Below are 20,558 nucleotides of genomic sequence, written 5' to 3' on the forward strand. Positions count from 1 at the left end.
TTGCCATGCACGCAGCCGACCCAAGTTTGATTCCTCCGTCCCTCTCAGAGAACCCGGCAAGCTACTGAGAGTATCCCGCCCGCACAGCAGAGCCTGGCAAGCTTCCCGTGGCATATTTGATATTCCAAAAACAGTAACAAGTCTCACAATGGAGACGTTACTGGTGCCTGATAGAGCAAATAGATGAACAACAGGAGTAAAGCTGGGGTCAAATTTCTAGGAACAGAGGCCCAAGTAAGACTCCAAACAAGGGAAAAGCCACAAATTTTATACTCAGTGTTTACATCATAGTCTGCACTTATGAAGTTTAACAAAAAGATAAGTGAAGATGCAAGTTTCAGAATTCAGAAGAAAAAATACTTTCAAATAGTACAAACTAGCAGTTACAGATCGGTGATCTAGACATGTTTTCAGAACATTCTGACAGCTACCCACCCTGCTTGTGTCTGGGTGGCTTTGATATACAGTGAATAGCGGTTATGAAACTATTTGACAAGGCTGAGTTTTCAGCCCAGTTGTCCTTTCGTTACAGATGGCAGGTGGAAGGGGGAATGGGGGTGGGCGGGGGAAGCGTGTTTTAAGAAAAACAAAAAGGTTTAAGTAAAACAAAATGTGAAGCAGGAACCAGGCATGACGGAGTTGCTCCTCCCCCTCTCCGTGTCCAAGAAAGGGAAAGGCTCCTCGGCAGTGGTGTGGGTATTCACCAGCATCTAGGAGAGCCTATTTGGATTTTTTCCAGGATCTTAAGCTTCATGCCTTAAGCATTCCTCCTTAAGCCTTATCCTACCTGTTATCTGCAAGGACCTGGAAGGATGTGAGGCTGTGGGAGCGGAAAGGCGGGGCGCCACGTGATCTATGATGCATCTGATTGGCCCTTTCCATTTCACCGGCCCTCATCTTCTACCAATCAGAGGTAGAGCATAGGCGTTGGGGGCGGGCAGATAACTCTGGCTGAAGAGGCCACAGCCCGGAACCGGCTCTTGGCTCTTTGAAAATGAACAAGCGTGGCCTCTGACAATGAACAACAGGAGTAAAGCTGGGGTCAAATTTCGGGGCCGCAAGCTCCAGGGAGGAGCCATAAGGCAGATTCCAGACCCAGAAGTATTGCCGGGAGCGCAAAGACGGCCTAGGAAGTAGACCAGGCGGCCAGGAAGAAGTTATCGGGACCAGGGGCTGCAGCGATAGCACAGCGGGTAGGGCGTTTGCCTTGCACGCGGCCGACCCGGGTTCGAATCCCAGCATCCCATATGGTCCCCCTGAGCACCGCCAGGGGTAATTCCTGAGTGCATGAGCCAGGAATGACCCCTGTGCATTGCCGGGTGTGACCCAAAAAGAAAGAAAAAAAAAAAGGTATCGGGACCAGGTGAGGGTGGATTCTGGGAGTGGGATAAGGGGAAGGGGAGGGATAAATGGCGTCATAGCCGATGTATCTGAACCCAACAGATGAACAGTTTAATGAAGTTAGTTTCATTTTTCTCTTTTGGCTCACACCCAGCGATGCTTAAGCATTACTCAGAAATTACTCCTTGCGGTGCTAGGGGTCTATCTGGGATGCTGGAGATTTAACCTGGGGCAGCCGCAAGCAAGGCAAACACCCTACCCACTGTGCAATTGCTCTGTTCCCTAACGAACTTTCCTATTTTGCGGGACGGAGGTCACACCAAGCAATGCTGAGACCGTCTCCCTGACTCTGTAGTCCGGGATCACTTCTGGCAGGGCTATGGGACCCAGTGGGGTGATGGTAATCGAACCTCCTCATTTGTCTGCAAGACAATTTCCTTGACCTGTTTTCTGGTACCTAAGAGTGAACAACTTCTTTTGGTTTGTTTCCTTTTGTTTGGGCCACACCTGGTAATGCTCAGAGGTTACTCCTTGCTCTGTACTCAGGAATTACTCCTGGTGGGCTCAGGTGACCTACAGGATGTGGGACTCAAACTGCTGGCCACGCCCTCCTCATTCTACTGTTGCTCAGGCCTCATGAACTTTTTTTTCTTTTTGCTTGTAGGGTCACACCTGGCGATGCACAAGGATTATCCTGGTACTGCACTCAGGAATTACTCTAGTGTTTTTTTCGGAGGGAACATATGAGTTGCTTGGAATCGAACCCGGGTTGGTTGCGTGCAAGGCAAACACCCTAGCCACTGTGCTATTGCTCCAGCCCAAAACTCATGAACTTTTAGGCTTCTGAATTTTGTCTGCAGATCAGTTCTGGAGAACCCACCCACTCTGGAATGAATCTGCCGTCGTCTAACATACTCGTTATTTTTCTTGCAGCAAGTCTGGAAACTTTCCCACATAGCTTCTTCATATCTTCAGATCCGCTGTGCCCTGATTTCCGACCTGCTCTAGTAAATGGTGAGTTTGGGCTTATTGATGATGCTGATGCTAATGATGATGATGAAGATTTTGTGCTTATTGATGATGATTATGATGATGATGATGATGATGATGATGATGATGATGATGATGATGATGATGGCTGTGTCTTTTGGGCCTCACACTGTGGTGCTCAGGGCTGATTTCAGGCTCTGTGATCAGGGATCACCCCTGGCGGGTCCTAGTGCCCATATTGGATAGAAGAGAAGAATTTGGTTTGGCCCCTTGTAAGATAAGTGCCTCCCCTCTGTCCTATCTGCTCTTCCCTTCTTTTCCCAGTTTCTATACTGCGGTTAGTGGCTGAGATTTCTATGTCAGTGAGTGCTTGGGGATTGTTTGGGGTGTTGTGTATGAAACCCGGATTGGCTGCATGCAAGCTGGGCTCCCTGCCTACTGTCTTATTGCTCTGGTGACACTGATGGAGGCAAGGCTAGCACTGACCCGAGTGAAGATGCCTGTGGCTCAGCCCAGTAAAATCTGCAGTGAGAGGCCAGTATGATGTTCTGCCATGGGTCCCAGACAAAGAGTGGGGAATTATATTTGAGGTCGGCAGCAGAGGCAGACAGACATGTGCAGGAATTGGTGTTAATTCAACACCCAGAATGGAATCTCGTCACAGCTCTGGGCTTCGAAGATTGTTTTTCTTAGATCATTGGTATATCTGTGTCACATGAGCTTTGTTCTCTATAGTAAACATTGGTGACTGATCAATTGGACAATAATCCTCCTGGCTGCTTAGACCTGTGCATCTGCTTACCCTATTGTGTGAACATTTAGAGACTTTAGTGACAATAAATGTCCGTTCATGATGAATGTCAGTGTTTTCATTTCCCAGGGGAAGCATCTTGATTTATTTTCCCGACCCTGGATATAGGAGAAGAGAATCTCCCTCCCTCCAGAGCTCAAGAGACCCCGTCATTGTGCTCTGTGTGTGAAAGAAGTGAAGGTTCCATGTTTGAGAAATGGAGTGGGTCGCTGTGTAATGGGGACAACTTGCTCTCTTGGCAATTGTGGTAGGAGTTTCTTCATTGAAAGAGAAGACAGCGGGGAGGGTGCTGGCCTGGCACACAGCCACCACTTTCTCTGTCAGTCTCCAGCAAAGAATTTGCTGCCTGTCCTGTAATCTATGTAGTCCTTGGAACTGGGACAAACCCTTTTCAGTTTTTCCTGGGTGTTGACTAACTCAGGTGAGTTGTAGTGAAATAATGGCCACATTGAGTTACATATAGGTTTATGGAGGAGGGAGGCTTGGTTAAACCTGAGCCCAGACCCTCTGATAAGGGTAGAGCAGACTGACCCAAGTCATTTATTGCTGGGGTTTCTTATTTGGGGGGGAGGGCGTTACACACCTACTGTTTCCAGGGCTAACTCCTGGCTTGAGGCTTACTGATCACTCCTGGTGGATAGAGGGCCTTTATTGGATGCCAGGGATTAAATTGGGGTCAGAAACACATAGGGCAGTTTCCCTAACCACTGAACTACCATCCCCATTCCCTGAAGTTTCTGAAAACAACTTTGAGGTTTGTTTTTTTTTAGGGGTTGTGGGCGACCCCACCCAGAGATGCTCAGAGGTCTGTCATCACAGTGGTCACGGAACCCTATGGGTGCTGGAGATCTACCTTAGACTGCTGACTGCCTGGCCAGTACTCCTCCACTGGCCTATCTCCCCAGTCCCTGCTCTTTTCCGATTCCTGTTGTGCCTAGAGATGGGTGATCCTGGGATGTTAAACGACCCCATCTTGCACTTTGTTCGAGATGCTGCTGTTTCTCTTTCTTGTGAGAAGTCCAAATTCTGCTGGATCCTGGTTGCTGGAGGTGAGAACTTCCAGCCCTTTCTAATCTGGTAAGAGCCAGAGGAACTCAGTGTAACACACTGTTTTCTTTTAGGTTACGACCAGCAGTGCTCAGGTAATATTCCTGGCTTTTTGCTCAGGAAATTACGGGATGCTGGGGATTGCCCTGAGCCTGGCCATGCCGTGGATGGAGGCAACAATCTTAGTGTAAGAGTAAAGGTTGCCCGTGAGGTATCCGCTGCCCAGCACCCCAATGGTGGCATACAGCAGGATGTCATTCAGCAGAGTGTCGGGACAAGTCTTTCAAGCCACTTGATTAGTTTCACGGAGAAAATGGGGGATTTCTAGGACCATGCAGAAGGACAGTTGCAGCACCATAATACTTTGCAATATGGAGTTCAGGGCGGTTGTGATCCAGTATCCCACAAAGCTGAGGGTTCATGATGACCGAGTAGTACAGGGTGCGGTAGATGACCACAAGGTGGTCATCAGCCCTCACGGCCAGCAGGAAGTTGTCCAGTATAGGAAGATGATGAGAAAATGCTTCTAGGTTATGCAGCCCTCGTAGGAGATGGCTTGGCTTTTTGTCTGGATGTTCTATAGCCTTTGGCAACGGTGGTGGAGATGAAGCAGATGTCCACCAAGTACAGGTCAAAGAGAAAGAGTACATGGGGTTGTGGAAGTGGGGGTCTCGACTGATGGCCAGGACAATGAGCAGGTTCCTTAAGACCATGACCAGGTACATGGATAGGAGCAGCTCAAGATGTGGGACTGCAATTCTGGTTCCCTTCATAATCCCTGAAGAAAGAATTGTGAAATTCTGGTAAAATTCTCTGTTTCCATGTGTAGATAACTTCCAGGAAGGTGAGAAATTGAAACAAATGGTAGTTTTCATAAACAGAACATGACACATGTACGTTTAAATTCTACAGTTGCAATTTTCATAAAAATACATTGGCATTTTGTCATGGAATTTGCGGGGAATCCCCTAGGTCATATACAAGTAGCAATTTGTCTTATTACAGTCTATCACCTCCAAATGTATGTATTGTATGATTAAATTTTACTTTCATTTTCAGTGGGTGGGAGCCATTTCAGGTGGTCCTCAGGGACCCTTGGGATGCTGCAAATGAAACCTGAGTCAGCCACATCCAAGGGATATGTCATAACCACTGTACAATTGTTCTGGCTCCTGAAAGAAAATTTGTTAATTTTTTCTTTTGGATCACACCCGGCGATGCACAGGGGTTACTCCTGGCTCTGCATTCAGGAATTACTCCAGCCTGAGCTCAGGGGACCATATGGGATGCTGTTAATTGAATGTAGGTCGGCTGCGTGCTAGGCAAATGTCCTACCCACTGTGCTATCTTTCCAGCCTCCAAGTTTATTGTTTTTTAACTGCACTATTTTTCTTTTTGTTTTTGGACCATTTTGGCAGTGCTCAGGGCTTACTCTCTCTCTGTGCTCAGGAATCACTCCTTGCAGTGCTTTGGATACCATAGGGGAGCCTAGGGATAAAACCTCACTCAGCTGCTGGCAAGACAAGTACTCCAGCCACTGTACTATCATTCTGGCTCCGGAAATAATTTTTTATGTAGGAGCACTGTTATTTGAATAGCCACTGATGAAGCTGCATAAAGTAGGCATGAACTCCATGTAACTTAAAAAAAATTGTAATTGAATATCCATGAGAAAGACCATTACAATTTGTTCATTGTTGGCTTTCAGTCATAGAATGATCCAGCATCCATCCACCAGAGTCCATTTCCCACCACCAATGTGCCATCTTGTCATCCACCATCCCCCAGTACCTCAATCCTACCTCTAGCCTCCCTCCATGGCAGACACTTTCCTTCTTGCTCTCTCCTTTTCCTTTTCTGCATTTTGGTTTGCAATACAATTATTAAAAGATCATCATGTTTGTTCAGGGCTTTCAGTCTTGAAATAAAATTTTTATCATTTTTTTGAGTCACACCCAGCAATGCTCAGGGGTTACTCCTCGCTTTGCACTCAGGAGTCACTCCTGGGGGTGCTTGGGGGAACTGTATGGAATGCCATGGATTGATCTTGATTCGGAAGCGTGCAAGGCCAATGCACTATCCACTGTTCTATCGCTCCAGCCCTTAAAATCTTTTTTTTTTAATTTTATTTTATTGAATCACCGTGAGGTAGTTACAAAATTTCATGTTTGAGTTATAGTCCCATGATGATCAAACACCCATCCCTCCACCAGTGCACATTCCCCACCACCTATATTCCGTGTATAGCCCGCTTTCCCACCCTCCCCCTGTCTCTATGGAAAACATATTCCTCATACTCTCTCTCTACTTTTGGGCATTATGGCTTGCAACACAGACACTGAGAAGTCATCATGTTTGTTCTATTATCTACTTTCGGTATGCATCTCCTATCCCAGCTGGTTCCCCTAGCCATCATTTTCTTAGTGATCCCTTCTCTATTCCATCTGTCTTTTCAGCTCCACTCATGAAACAGTCTTCCAGCTCTGGGCAATCCTCCTGGCCCTTGTATCTACTGTCCTTGGGTGTCAGCCTCATGTCATGTTATTCTGTACTGCACAATGAGTGCAATCCTATGTCTATCCCTTTCTTTCTGACTCATTTTACTTAGCGTGATACTCTCCATGTCTATCCATTTCTAAGGAAATTTCATGACTTCATTTCTCCCAACAGCTGCATAGTATTCCACTGTGTAGATATGCGAAAGTTTCTTTAACCAGTCATCTGTTTTAGGGCACTTGGGTTGTTTCCAGAATTTGGCCATTGTGAACACTGCTGCAATGAATAGATAGGTGTAGATGTCATTTCTACTGTGCTTTTTTGCATCCTCGGGCTATGTTCCCAGAAGTGGTATTGCGGGAGTCATATGGAAGCTCAATTTCTAGCTTTTGAAGGACTGTCCATATTATTTTCCAGAAAGGCTAGAGCAGTCGACATTCCCCCCATCAATGAAAGAGCATCTCTTATTCCCCCACATCCACCTCAGCACTGGTTTCTTTTGTTCCTTTGAATGTGTGCCATTCTCTGTGGTGTGAGATGATCTCTCAATGTTTTTTTTTTATAAATTCTTATTTTATTTTATTATTTTTAACTTTGATAAATATTTTATCCTATGGTTGCATCACAGTTTAGTCAACAAGTTTCAATGTTGTTTTGATTTGCATCTCCCAGATGACAAGCGATGTGGAGCATTTTTTCATGTGACTTTTGGCCATTTGTGTTCCTTTTTTGAGGATATTTCTGTTCATTTCTTCTCCCAACTTTTTGATGGGGTTGGAGTTTTTTTCTTATACAGATCTACGAGTGTCTTGTATATCCTGGATAGTAATCCCTTATCAGATAGACATTGGGTAAATATTCTTTCCCATTCTGTGGGCTCTTTCTGTATTTTGGTCACTGTTTCTTTTGAAGTGCAGAAGCTTCTTGGTTTGATGTAGTCCCATTTGTGTATGTTTTCTTGCACTTGCACGGTCAGTGCTATTTCATCCCTAAAGATGTTTTTAGCTTCAATGTCATGGAGAGTTCTGCCTACATTTTCCTCTATGTACTCTATAGATTCATGTCTGATATTGAGGTCTTTAATCCACTTTGATCTGATTTTCATGCCTGGCATTAGACAGAGGTCAGAGTTCATTTATTTGCAGGTAGCTATCCAGTTTCCCCAGCACCACTTGTTGAAGAGGCTTTCCTTGTTCCACTTCACATTTCTTGCTCCTTTGTCAAAGATGAATGGCCATATATTTGGGGGTGTATGACAGGATATTCAACTCTGTTCCATTGGTCTGTGGGTTTGTTTTTATCCCAATACCATGCTGTTTTAATTCCTACTGTTTTTATAGCAGAGTTTGAAGTTGGGGAAGTTGATGTCACTCATCTTTTTTCCAATGATTGCGTTAGCTATTCGTGGGGGTTTATTGTTCCATATGAACTTCAGGAGTGTCTTGTCTATTCCTTTGAAAACTGTCATGGGTATCCTGATAGGGACCGCTTAAATTTGTATAGTGCTTTGTGCAGTATTGCCATTTTGATAATATTAATTCTCCCTATCTATGAGCAGGGGATGTGCCTCCATTTCCTAGTGTCCTCTTTTATTTCTTGAAGTAATGTTTTGTAATTTTCCCTGTATAGGTCCTTCACTTCTTTGGTTAAGCTGATTCCAAGGTACTTGATTTTCTGAGGTACTATTGTGAATTGTTTATGTCTCTTTCTTCTCTTTCATTGTTTGTATATAAGAAATCCATAAACTTTTGGGTGTTGATTTTGTAGCCTGCCACTTTACTATGTCGACCTATTGTTTCTAAGACTTTTCCTGTGGAGTCTTAAGGTTTTCCAAGCATAGAATCATATGGTCTGCAAATAGTTATAACTTGACCTCTTCCTTTCCTATCTGTATGCCCTTGATATCTTTTTCTTGTTTAACTGCCATGGCCAGGATTTCCAGTACTATATTGAATAGGAGTGGCGAAAGCGGGCAAGCTTGCCTTGTGACCAATCTTAGAGGGAAGGCTTTTAGTTTTTCTCATTGAGAATTATACTTGCCGTGCAGCCCTTAAAATCTTCATAGAAATTCAATACTTACCTCTGAAAGAAAGACAAAATAGTAACTAATTTTCTGGGCCAGAGAGGCTGTACAGCAGCTTGCCTTACATGTGACATCCTGGGTTCTCTCCCCAGCACTGCATATGATTCCCTCTGTCTGTCAGGAACAAACCCTGAGCATCTCGGGACGTGGCCACAAACCGAAACCAAACAAACATAAATGTTGCCACCTCAAGATGCATCTACATATCAAGTTTAAGGTGTAAAAGACCTGGAAATTAAAATAATATAGAGCTGAGATACACTCTGAAGACCATACAGTAATACCACGGAGAAGTGGGACACACAGGTTGAAAAAACCTTATACTTGCCCAAGCTGATGGGATTTTCTGAACAGTGAAAACAATCTTCGAGTAAGTGTAGACGATCAAGGCAAAGGGGCCAACGCCCAGAAGAATGCTGTGATGTACATCACCATGTTATTAAAAAGGTGTCTGAGCAGGCAAGTTGGAGCATCTGATTGAGTTCACAGACGTGTGGGATCTCCACGCGAGGGCAGAATGACACCCGCAGAAGCATTAAGATTTGCACCAGGTTTTTTCCAGATTGTGGCTATTGTAAACAGTGCTGCAATGAAAATAGAAATGCAAGTTTCATTTCTACTATACCTTTTTGCCTCTCCAGGATAGATTCCCAGGAGTGGTATTGCTGGGTCAAATGGGAGCTCAATTTCTAATTTTTTGAGAATCGTCCATATTGTTTTCCAAAAGGGCTGAACAAGTCGGCATTCCCACCAGCAATGAAGAAGAGTCTCTTTCTCCCCACATCGGCACCAACACTGGTTGCTTTTGTTTTTTTGGATGTGGGCCAGTCTCTGTGGTGTGAGATGATATCTCATTGCTGTTTTGATCTGCATCTCCCCGATGATTAGTGATGTTGAGCAGTTTCTCATATGCCTCTCAGCCATTTGGATAATATGGGAACTGGTGAAGGGACCGGTGTTTGAATATTGTATAACTGAGACATAAGCCTGAGAACTTTGTAACTTTCCACATGGTGATTCAATAAAAAAAAAATATTAAGTTAGCCTCTCACCCCAAAAAATAAAGAGCTCCAAATAGACAGACCCAGTCAGACCCACCAAGGTACAGCAGCATACAATGGCCAAAAGCAAAGATAAAGAGCAGCAAGAAAAAAGTATTATTTGCTTAAGAGAACCCCTACAAGACTGTCATCAGAGTTCACAAGAAACTATAGATCAGAAGGCGGGGTGTTGGAGGTACCATGGTATAAAAAAATGCTGAAAGCAGAGTATGTACCACCAAGAATGCTCTACTCAGTTCACTTAGAATGCAGATCTGAATGAGGAGTAAAGTTTTTCAGTCAAATAACAGTTCAGAAGATTCAAGACCACCAAACCAGCCCTCTGTGATTACTTTGAGGGACTTCTAGGAAACGTAAAGTGACTGAACAAAATGCTATAGGAAAGGAGCAAACCCCAGAGTGATGTCTCACCACTGTGCAAACTTGAATGAGCTCTCAGATAAACACAGGGAAAGATTCTTGTTTTCTGTTCTCTCTGGCTCTTCAATACATGCTCATCTGGGTGTTTGGATACACTTAGAAGGGAATGTTGAGCAGTTTGTCTTCATGGACAGGGCTGGGTGGTGGAGGATGAAGTCTACATCTTCTTCCCTGGACCAGACAGCAGAAAGATATGAGTCCTGAGTGAGAATTAGAATAGCAGAAAGGATAAAAAGAGAAAGGATCAATATAAATGATGGAAGGTGAGGACCTGTTGGAAAGATAGTACATCGGGAAAGCGCTGGCCTTACATGCAGGTGACCTGTGTTTGATCCCCCGCTACCGATCTGGTCATCCAAGCGCCACCAGGAATGGTTCCTGAGTGCAGAGCCAGGAGCAAGCCCTGGTATCACTGGATATACCCAACCACCACCCCCACGTCCAAGTAAAAGACAAAGACCTGGGGCTGGAGCGATAGCTCAGCGGGTAGGGCGTTTGCCTTGCACGCGGCCAACCTGGGTTCAAATCCCAGCATCCCATATGGTCCCCTGAGCACGGCCAGGGGTAATTCCTGAGTGCAAAGCCAGGAGTAACCCCTGTGCATCGCCAGGTGTGACCCAAAAAGGAAAAAAAAAAAAAAAAGACAAAGACCTTATCCTGACCAGCCAGAGATGAGCTTATTGCTTGAAACATTTGCTCTTACACCTGCTCGTGAGGGACCTTGGTGTTTTGACCTCAAGACCCTGAGTCCCCTGTGCAAAGGGAACTCTTATCTTCTAGGACAGAGAAGAAATCATTTCCCTCGGCTCTCTGATCTCTCTCTCTCTCTCTTTGGTTTTTGGGTCACACCCAGAGATGCTCAGGGGTTACTTCTGGCTCTTCATTCAGGGATTATTCCTGGCAGTGAGTGTTTGAGGGACCGTATGAGATGTCGAGGATCAAACCCAGATCGGCGTGTTCTCCTCGCATCTCACTCTCTGTCTCTGTCTCTCTCTCCCTCTTCCTTCCTTAGAGCATGCAGATAAAACCAGCAGTATCCCCTGTACATCACTGGGTGTGGCCCTAAAAGGAAAAAAAAAAGAAAAGAAAAGAAAATATCTTGTCTATTATCTGTGTGAGAAATGGAGTTGGTCCCTGTGCCATGGGGACAACTTGATCTCTTGGCAAGCGTGGTAGGAGTTTCTTGGTTGGAGAGACAGTACAGAATGGTTGGTGCTGGCCTGGCACATGTTTGATCCCTGGTATTTAATAGGCCTCCCTTGAGGAAGTGTATGTGACACCAAAACCAAGTGGCAGAGTCCCCAGCCTCTGTTCTCTGTGGGTCTCCACCAAAGAACTTGCTCCCTTTCTACCATTCCATGTAGCCCTCAGAACTTTAATAATCCTCTTTCTGTTTGTCCTGGATATTGGCTAAAGCACATGAGTATTGCAGTGAAATGATGGCCACATTGAGGTACACATAGATTTGTGGGGTAGGAGGTTTCAGAGAATCTTAACCCAGACCTGCCAATTAAGGTGGGGCAGCCTGACTGAAGTCATTGAGTACTGGGTTTTCTTATTTTTTTGAGGGCGTATATACATCCTGTTTATCAGGGCTGAAATCTGGCTCTGTGCTCAGAGTTAACTCCTCTGGCATCATGGGGCCCTATAGGATGCTGGCGAATGAGTTGGGGTCATCTATGAGTACGGCAGGTTTCCAAACCATGATACTATCGTCTCTGATACCTGGGGTTTCTGAAAAGAACTTTGAGGTTTCTTTTCGGCCGGGGGTGCTGTTGGTCTCCACCACACCCAGGGTGTAGGGAGCCATTTTACCTTACTGATCTTATCCTGTCACTATTTGTTTATCACTAGCTAACCCCATGCCACACCTAACAAAAGTTGCCACTCCTAATCTTACTGATTTTATCCTATCAGCATTTGTTTATTATTACTAGCTAAAGCCCATGCCACACCCTGCATTTCTATTGGGGTTCCCAGAGTGTATACTATATCACCTCCTCCCAGCAGGGAGGTGTAAATACTGTAACTGCCATAGAGTAAATGCCTTTTCTCCCTCCTCCGGGCTCTGCGTCTGTTCTTTTGGCTGCGCCCCATGAAGGGTTCTCCCTGCTGAACAGAACGAGACCTCCACATCGACCTCCACACCTGGCACCCAACGTGGCCGTCGAATTCACGGAAAAAGTGAGTATTTCTGAGGGTCGCCTTTCTCTTGGCACACACCCTGGTGCAGGAATGGCGTACTTACCCTCTTATTCCTCCATCTCTACCTACTCCTGGGAATTCCCAGTTATTTGCATCCTTTGTCTCGCTAATTTTGCTTTATGTATTTGGATCTTAAATGAGATTCTTAAGGCTCGAAAAAGTCAGCCAGAGATTCAGCACCGTGTTTCCGAACTTGAGATTTTTCTGAGGAAAAAGTATGAGAGTTCCAAGACTCCCTCAGTCTTTGGGGATGAGGCACCCCCCAAGCAGGGGACTGACTCATCAAATTCTACTACTATAGACCCTGACCATCCTGCTCCCCTATCTGAGCCCTCCCTTGCAGAGGCACCTCCGAGACTTTATCCGGTGACTTCTGATATCCCCGATCCCTCTCCTCCGGAACCTAAATCCTTGCCCCCCGGAGGACAAGGCTACCCAGGTAGATGAGGAGGCGAGGTGTCAGCCCTCAGCTCCACCACCCCATTATCTGTCCCATGACACTGCCTTTTTTAATCCCCCATACGCCAGTGAGGCAGCCCGCCAGCTTGCCCAGGACACCGCCGCCTTATGCCCAGTTCTCAAACAGAAACAGGAAAATGTCCAACATTTGACTCAAATAAGGCAGCTGGTTCGGGAACTAGTGAGTGCCCTGCAGCCTTCTACCCTCTCCCAAGAATCTAGCGCAAATTCGGTCTCTCCTCCGCCCTGCCACACTCTAGCTTCAAAACCTATGGCTGCCTTCCCAGTTACCAGGTCCCATTCTCGGCCCCCAATTACCCCACCTCTGCCACGGCTCCACCTGATGCTGGGGATTGAGTTAGAGTCAATTGCATGCAAGGCACGTGCCCTATCATTTGTACTACTCTTGGGTAACACTGATGAAATCATGTTTACCAAGATGGTTTAAGGTGAAGAGGAGTGTGGTACCGTATTCTCTGCAAGCCAGCCTTTGCTCCCAGTTATTTAAAATTCAGGGTTGGAGTAATAGTGTGTTGGGGGAGAGGCAGCGCTTGTCCAGAATGCAGCAGACCTGGATTCGATGCGTGGAATCCATCTAGTCCCTTGGTCCTAGAGTGATTCCTGAGAGCAGAGCTAGGAGTAAACCCTGAGCACTGCCTAGTGTGAACCCCTCTCCCTCAGAGAATTCTGAGTAGTGTCTTAGGTTCCCACTTGACCATGCTCTCAACCTAGAATAAATGTATGAGGAAACTGTGATTCTTCACATTCTCATTCACACTTGGAGACTAGGAGCTGGAGGGATATTCTTTGTAATGGGCTGGGCATCTAGATTTCCCAGATTAAGTGAGTAGGGACACTGCTTTTATTTTGGTTTTTTGGGCCACACCTGGTTCTGCACTTGTGGATCACTCCTGGTGTGGTTCTCATAGGGAGAGTGCCAGGGCTCGAACCCAGGTCAGCTGTGTGCAAGGTGTTACGGTATGGAGTTGATAATTTCCCCGTCTCCGAATCGGCACAAAGAGTTCAGCCAGTCATGTAACACACAAGCGGAGTTTATAAGCCGGCTAGTTGTGGTCAAGCTTCTAGGTCCGCAGACCCAAGCAAGACTCCGAACAAGAGAAAAGCCACAAATTGTATTGTCAGTGCTTACATCATAGCCTGCACTTATGAATTTTAACAAAAACATAAGTGATAATGCAAGATTGATAATTCAGAAGAAAACATACTTTCAAATAGTAGAAACAGGCAGTTACAGATAGGTGATCTAGGCATGTTTTCAGAACATTTTGGCAGCTACCACCTTGCTTGTGTCTGGGTGGCTTTGATCGACAGGGAATAGAGGTTATGAAACTATTTGCCAGGCCATTTTCCAGCACAGTTGTTCTTCCCTTACAGATTGCCGTAAGGGGGGGGGGGAAGCGGAGTTTTAAGAAAAACAAAAAGGTTTAAGTAAAACAAAATGTGAAGCAGGAACCAGGCATGACGGAGGTGCTCTTGCACTGCTCCGTGTCCAACAAAGAGGAGGCCTCCCAGCTGTGTTGTTGGATCTCACCAGCATCTAAGAGAGCCTGTATGGATGTTTTTCCAGACTTTTTGCTTTGTGCCATAAGCATTACTCCTCAAGTCTTAATCCTACCTGATAGCTGAAAGAACCTGGAAGGATGTGAGTCTGTGAAAGCGGAAAGGTGGGGCGCCAGGTAATCTAACATGCATGTGATTGGCCCTTTCTATCTCACCCACCCTCACCGTTATCCAATCAGAGGTAGAGAATAGGCGGTGGGGGCGGGGAGATAAATGCAAATGAAGAGGCTGCAGCCCCGAACTTGTTCTTGGCTCCCTGAGGTCTGCCAAGCTTGTCCCCTGGACCCACTGGGCCGCCAGCTCCTGGCGAGGAGAAATAAGGTTGACAGATTCCAGATTCCAGCCCTGCCGGGAGCGCAAATAGGGTCTAGGCATTAGACCAAGCGGCCAGGAAGAAGTAATCGGACCAGGTGAGGGTGGAGTCTGAGAGTGGAAAGGGGGAGGGGAGGGATGAGGCATTAGACCAGGCAGCCTGGAAGAAGTAATCAGGAGCAGGTGAGGGTGGAGTCTGGGAGTGGGAAATGAGGGAGGGGAGGAATGAGTGACATCATACCCGAGGCATCTGGACCCAACAACTGAACTGTTAAATGAAGTATCTTTTTTATTTTTTTTTCTTTTTTGGCTCACACCCAGGATGCTTAGGCATCACTCAGAAATTACTGCTTGCGGTGCTTGGGGGCTATCAGGGATGCTGGTTATTGAACCTGGGTCAGGCGCACACAAGGTAAACGCCCCACCCGCTGTGCTATTGCTCCAGCCCCTTAATGAACTTTCCTATTTTTTGAGGGGAGGTCACACCCAGCAATGCTCAGAGCTTCTCCCTGACTCTGTAGTTCGGGATCACTTCTGGCAGTGCTGTGGGGACCCAGTGGGGTGATGGGAATCGAACCTGCATCATTTTTCTGCAAGACAATTCCCTTGATTTGTTTCAGGGAATCTAAGAGTGAACAACTTTTTTTGGTTTGTTTCTTTTGTTTGGGTCACACCTGGTAATCCTCAGAGTTTACTCTTGGCTCTTTACTCAGGAATTACTGCTGGTGGTGCTCAGGTGACCTATAGGATGTGGGAAACAAACTGGTGGCCACACCCTCCTCATTCTACTGTTGCTCAGGCCTCATGAACTTTTTTTTTCTTGTAGGGTCACACCCAGTGATGCATAGGGGTTACTCCTGGTGCTGCACTCAGAAATTACTCCTGGCGGTGCTGTGGTACCATATGGGATGATGGGAATTGAACCAGGGTTGGCCAAGTGCAAGGCAAACACCCTAGCCGCTGTGGTATCTCTACAGCCCAAAACTCATGAACTTTTAAGCATCTGAACTTTGTCTTCATATCAGTTCTGAAGAACCCACCCACTCTGGAGTTAGTCTGCCAGGGCACTAACATGCTTGTTATTTTTCTTGCGGTAAATCCGGAAGGTTCCCCACGTAGCTTCTCATATGCCCAGATCCGCTGTTCCTTGACTTCCCAACGGCTCAAGTAAGATGGTGAGTTTGGGCTCCTGGCTTTGCACTCAGCAATTACTCCTGGCGGGGCTCAGGGGAACTATATGGGATTCTGGGAATTGAACCCAGGTCAGCCGCATGCAAGGTGAATATCCTACCCAATGTAATATATCTCCAACCCCTAGAAGCATCTCTTCTGCATCACTCTATAACAGGAAACTTGCTCAAGGTCTTGGTAATGTGAAGTGGGTTTCCCCACGTGATGCAGTTACGTCACCCACCATTTCTTGGGCGTGAATGGGAAGAGCTAGTCACAAGGTCACTGTCAGTTTTCACATTCTTCGAAAAAGATTTTCTTTGTCACTCCCCGCTTTTGCTTTTGGGGTCACATGCAGAGATGCTCAGAACTGACTCCTCGTTCTGCATTCAAGGATCACTCCTAGCAATGCTTGGGGACCTTTAAGGGATGCCAGAGATCAAATATACATCCACCATGTGCAAGACAAGTGTTGTCTCTGCTGTGCTTTGCTTCAGTCTCGTCCCTTTGTCACGTTTTTCAAAAGACCCCTCAGAGTTTCCATATGGGTCTGGGCCCGGTGCTATCATGGTTCGTGGCTCCTAGCAGTTGCCATGAGCTCTGCGTTATGCACACATCCTGGTGTTCCCTGTGAGATCCTGACGGTTTAAAGTAGATTAAAGTAAAACCCAGGATCCTAAAGTCGCCCCTCTGAGTCCCACTCCCGCCCCGGGATGCAGAGGGGCCCCGGCTGATTTTTGTGTGTTTCAGGAGTCAGTATCCTTTGAGGACGTGGCCGTGAAATTCACCCAGGCCGAATGGGCTCTGGTAAATCCTGATCAGAGATGCCTGTACAGAGATGTGATGCTGGAGACCTGCAGGCACCTGGCCTTCGTGGGTAAGGTTCAGTCGCAACCCTTTCCTACAGCTCAGGGCACAGAGCATGCTGTGTGCATTATCTGGGTCCATAGTACAGGACTGCTGGGAAGAAGGGGCCTGTCTATAGGCACTGTAGCCCAGGCTCGGAGCATTCCTGGGCAGGAGACAGATTCTAACTCACTTTTCTCTGATTTGGGGCCACAGCGAGATGCAGCGAGGTGTCAGGGCCACTGCCAGCACCTCTGGCTTTTGCTGTGACCCTATTGTTGCTGGTTGGTCCCCCGTTGATCAGGGGCCCAGGGCTGAACCCCGCAGTGCTGGGTGAGGGAGCTGGTGCCCCCGATTATATTTGGGGCCAGGAGCATGCCAGGCCCGTGCTTCCTTGGAGATTCTAGGGGACACGGGGCCCACACCCGGAGGTTCTCGGGGTGGACTCCTGACTCTATTCTCAGGGACAATCTTGTTCGTTCTCATGGGGTGCGAGAATCTGACCCACCTCATTCAAGGCAGCTGCTTCCATGTCTGTTAAAGCAAACCAGCAGCATAAGTCCAATTCCAGTTCTTTTTTGTTCCTGCACAGCATCTTTTTTCTTTGATATACACACCTGTAAACTCAGGGCCGATGCTTTGCATTGCTTCGAGGCGTCTTTTGGGTGCTGGGGAGTGATCCGGGTCAGTTGTGTCCGAGGCAAGTGCCATCCCAGCTTTCCTATTCCTCTGCCCCTCCCCAGATTCTCCTTTCGGGACTAAATTTTCTTCCTGCTTGTTCCAGAGGGTTTCTCTCCAGGAAAAGACAATGGTACTCTTGGGCATGTCTTGGAGAATAAGTTGTTCAGTGAAAACTGCACTGTGGAGTACATGAGCAATAATTCCTGCAATCGTTTCGGAGAGAAGCAGATGTACCAGCACCAAACTCAGAAGCGGCAACATAAGTGAGTGGAATGGCTGAGGGGGGAGGAGAGGAGGGTGTTGTTGGCCCGGTGGGAGACAGATCTTGGAATTCTCCAATATCTTTGGAAGTAAAACCAGCGTGTAAAACTAGTGCAGGACTGAATAGTGTCCCCTTCACACTTTTCACCCTCGAGGGCCTCTTTCATTTACCACACCCGTGATGAGCATGGCTGACTCCTGGCTCTGCACTCAGGAATCTCTCCTGGCCCCCCTATGGGGTCCAAATTGCCGTGAGTCATGTAAAGTGAGTATCCTGCGGGCAAGGCTGGCAACCTCCGCTGGCTTCTTAAGTGGTTTCCACTCAGTATCCTTCTTGGAGAGAAGTCCCTTCTCTAACTCCAAACACACCACCCCATTATTTACAGGCTTAAACAGGGCCCTTCATGTAAGGTTTTGATGAATGTTGAATCAAGCATTTATTTAGAGGAATATCCAAAAAGCCCTATAGTCAGGCCTCACGCTATAGCACAGTGGTTATTGTCTATTCTCTAGCATGGTTTTGGGTCTCCAAGTCTTTCTTCTGAGTGATTCCTGTGTTCACAGCCAGGAGTAGACCCTGAGCACTGCACAGTGTGGCCCTATAGTAGGAGGGGAAAAAATCAACCCCAAACCAAAAAACCAAAATAAAACATGATCAAGGTACTGATTGATTGTTGATATTCATTTATTATTTTATGTCTGAGCATTGCCTAGTTCTGACTCCTGGTCCTATGCTCAGGAATCACTCCTGGGGGAGTTTGGGGGACCTGATGGTGTGAGGGGATGGATCTAGGGCAGCCTCATGCATGGTCCCTGCCCTTTGCCTTTCCTGTGGCCTCGGACATCAGGATGACTTTGGTTTTCTGCTCATTTTGTCTCATCTATGGCAGAAACCTCTTGCCAAAGAGTCTCGGTTATGGTCATGAAGTTCTCCCACAAGCCAGAGGAACCTCGAAGCGGACTCAAAATCTCTCTGCACCCCAGAGTCCTGCTGCTACTTCTTCTGCAAAATGTTCTTCTCCCCAAGACCCTCCAATACTTCCCCATGGCTCTCCTCCAGGTGACCTCGTTCAGGGGGGCATCAACTGCCCGGCCGTAAACAGGACGCCCTCTCCCAATTTGGGGGCCTTAAGACGATGCTCTCTGCGGGGTGCTGGCACCTGGAGCCCAACATCCCAAGAATGCAAAGTGTGTGGGGAGACCTTCAGTGTCGCCAACCTGCTGATGAGTCACCTCAGGGATCACCACGAGGAGATGCTGTATGTGTGTGAGCTCTGTGGGAGGGGCTTCCACTACCCCACGTACCTGCAGGCTCACAGCAGGATCCATGTTGACCTCAAGAAGGCCTTTAACTGCCCTGAGTGCGCACAGAGGTTTCAGTATCCCTGTATGCTGCGTGCCCAAGCTAAAGTGCACTCTGGAGTGAGGCCTTTCGCCTGCGAGCAGTGTGGGAAACGCTTCAGGACTTGTTTGGACCTGCATAAGCACAGCTGGACCCACACTGGAGAGAGGCCCTATTTCTACAAGCAGTGTGGGAAAAGCTTCAGGACCCACTCGACTCTGCTTCAACACAACCTCATTCACACTGGGGAGAGGCCGTATGACTGCGAGCAGTGTGGGAAAAGCTTCAGTACTCGTTTGGTCCTGCATCAGCACAGCCGGATCCACACTGGGGAGAGGCCGTATGACTGTGAGCACTGTGGGAAAAGCTTCAGGTATCGCTCCAGTCTGAATCGCCACAGCCTGATTCACACTGGGGAGAGACCATATGACTGTGAGCAGTGTGGGAAAAGCTTCAGTACTCGTTTGGTCCTGCATCAGCACAGCCGGATCCACACTGGGGAGAGGCCGTATGACTGCGAGCACTGTGGGAAAAGCTTCAGGTATCGCTCCAATCTGAATCGCCACAGCCTGATTCACACTGGGGAGAGACCATATGACTGTGAGCAGTGTGGGAAAAGCTTCAGGACCCGCTCAACTCTGCTTCAACACAACCTTATCCACACTGGGGAGAGGCCGTATGACTGTGAGCAGTGTGGGAAAAGCTTCGGGACTCCCTCGAAACTGCTTAGGCACAGTCGGAGCCACACTGGGGAGAGGCCATATGACTGTGAGCAGTGTGGGAAAAGCTTCAGAACTCGCTTTACTCTGCTTCAGCACAACCTGATCCACACTGGGGAGAGGCCGTATGACTGTGAGCAGTGTGGGAAAAGCTTCAGGACTCGCTGGAATCTGTGTCAGCACAACCTGATCCACACTGGGGAGAGGCCATATGACTGTGAGCAGTGTGGGAAAAGCTTTAGGAGTTGTTCGGACTTGCGCAAGCACTGCCGGACCCACACTGGAGAGAGGCCATATGACTGTGAGCAGTGTGGGAAAAGCTTCAGGACTCGCTGGAATCTGTGTCAGCACAGCTTGGTCCACACCGGGAAGAGGCCGTATGACTGTGAGCAGTGTGGGAAAAGCTTTAGGAGTTGTTCGTACTTGCGCAAGCACTGCCGCACCCACACTGGGGAGAGACCCTATGACTGCCCCTAGTGCGGTGAGGCATTCTGGCGTAGCAACTCAAGGGCCAAGCACATGCGCATCCACAAGGACGAGCGGCTCCACATATGCCCACTTTGTGGGAAAGGTTTCTGAAGCCCGGGCACCAACCAGAGCCACCAGGTGACGCACACAATCCATAGTCGCTTTCAGTGTCGTAAGTGCAACAAGGCGTAACACAATCACTCCTACTTCAGAGATCAGCAGCGGATGCACAAGGCGACCCAGCCTCTCACCCGAGGGGATTGTG

General features: G+C 47.4%; 1 protein-coding gene across 1 annotated transcript; it reads left to right on the forward strand.

Moving 5' to 3' along the window:
- Positions 1 to 630: 630 nt before the first annotated feature.
- LOC129401802 (zinc finger protein 558-like) lies at positions 631 to 20,302 on the forward strand. Its single transcript, XM_055124676.1, has 4 exons — positions 631 to 696; positions 16,727 to 16,853; positions 17,607 to 17,766; positions 19,642 to 20,302. Exons 1-4 carry the CDS (start codon positions 631 to 633, stop codon positions 20,300 to 20,302), a joined length of 1,014 nt encoding a protein of 337 aa, XP_054980651.1.
- Positions 20,303 to 20,558: the final 256 nt, after the last annotated feature.

This window comes from Sorex araneus, chromosome 2 (assembly GCF_027595985.1).
Source record: "Sorex araneus isolate mSorAra2 chromosome 2, mSorAra2.pri, whole genome shotgun sequence".
Lineage (NCBI taxonomy): Eukaryota > Metazoa > Chordata > Mammalia > Eulipotyphla > Soricidae > Sorex > Sorex araneus.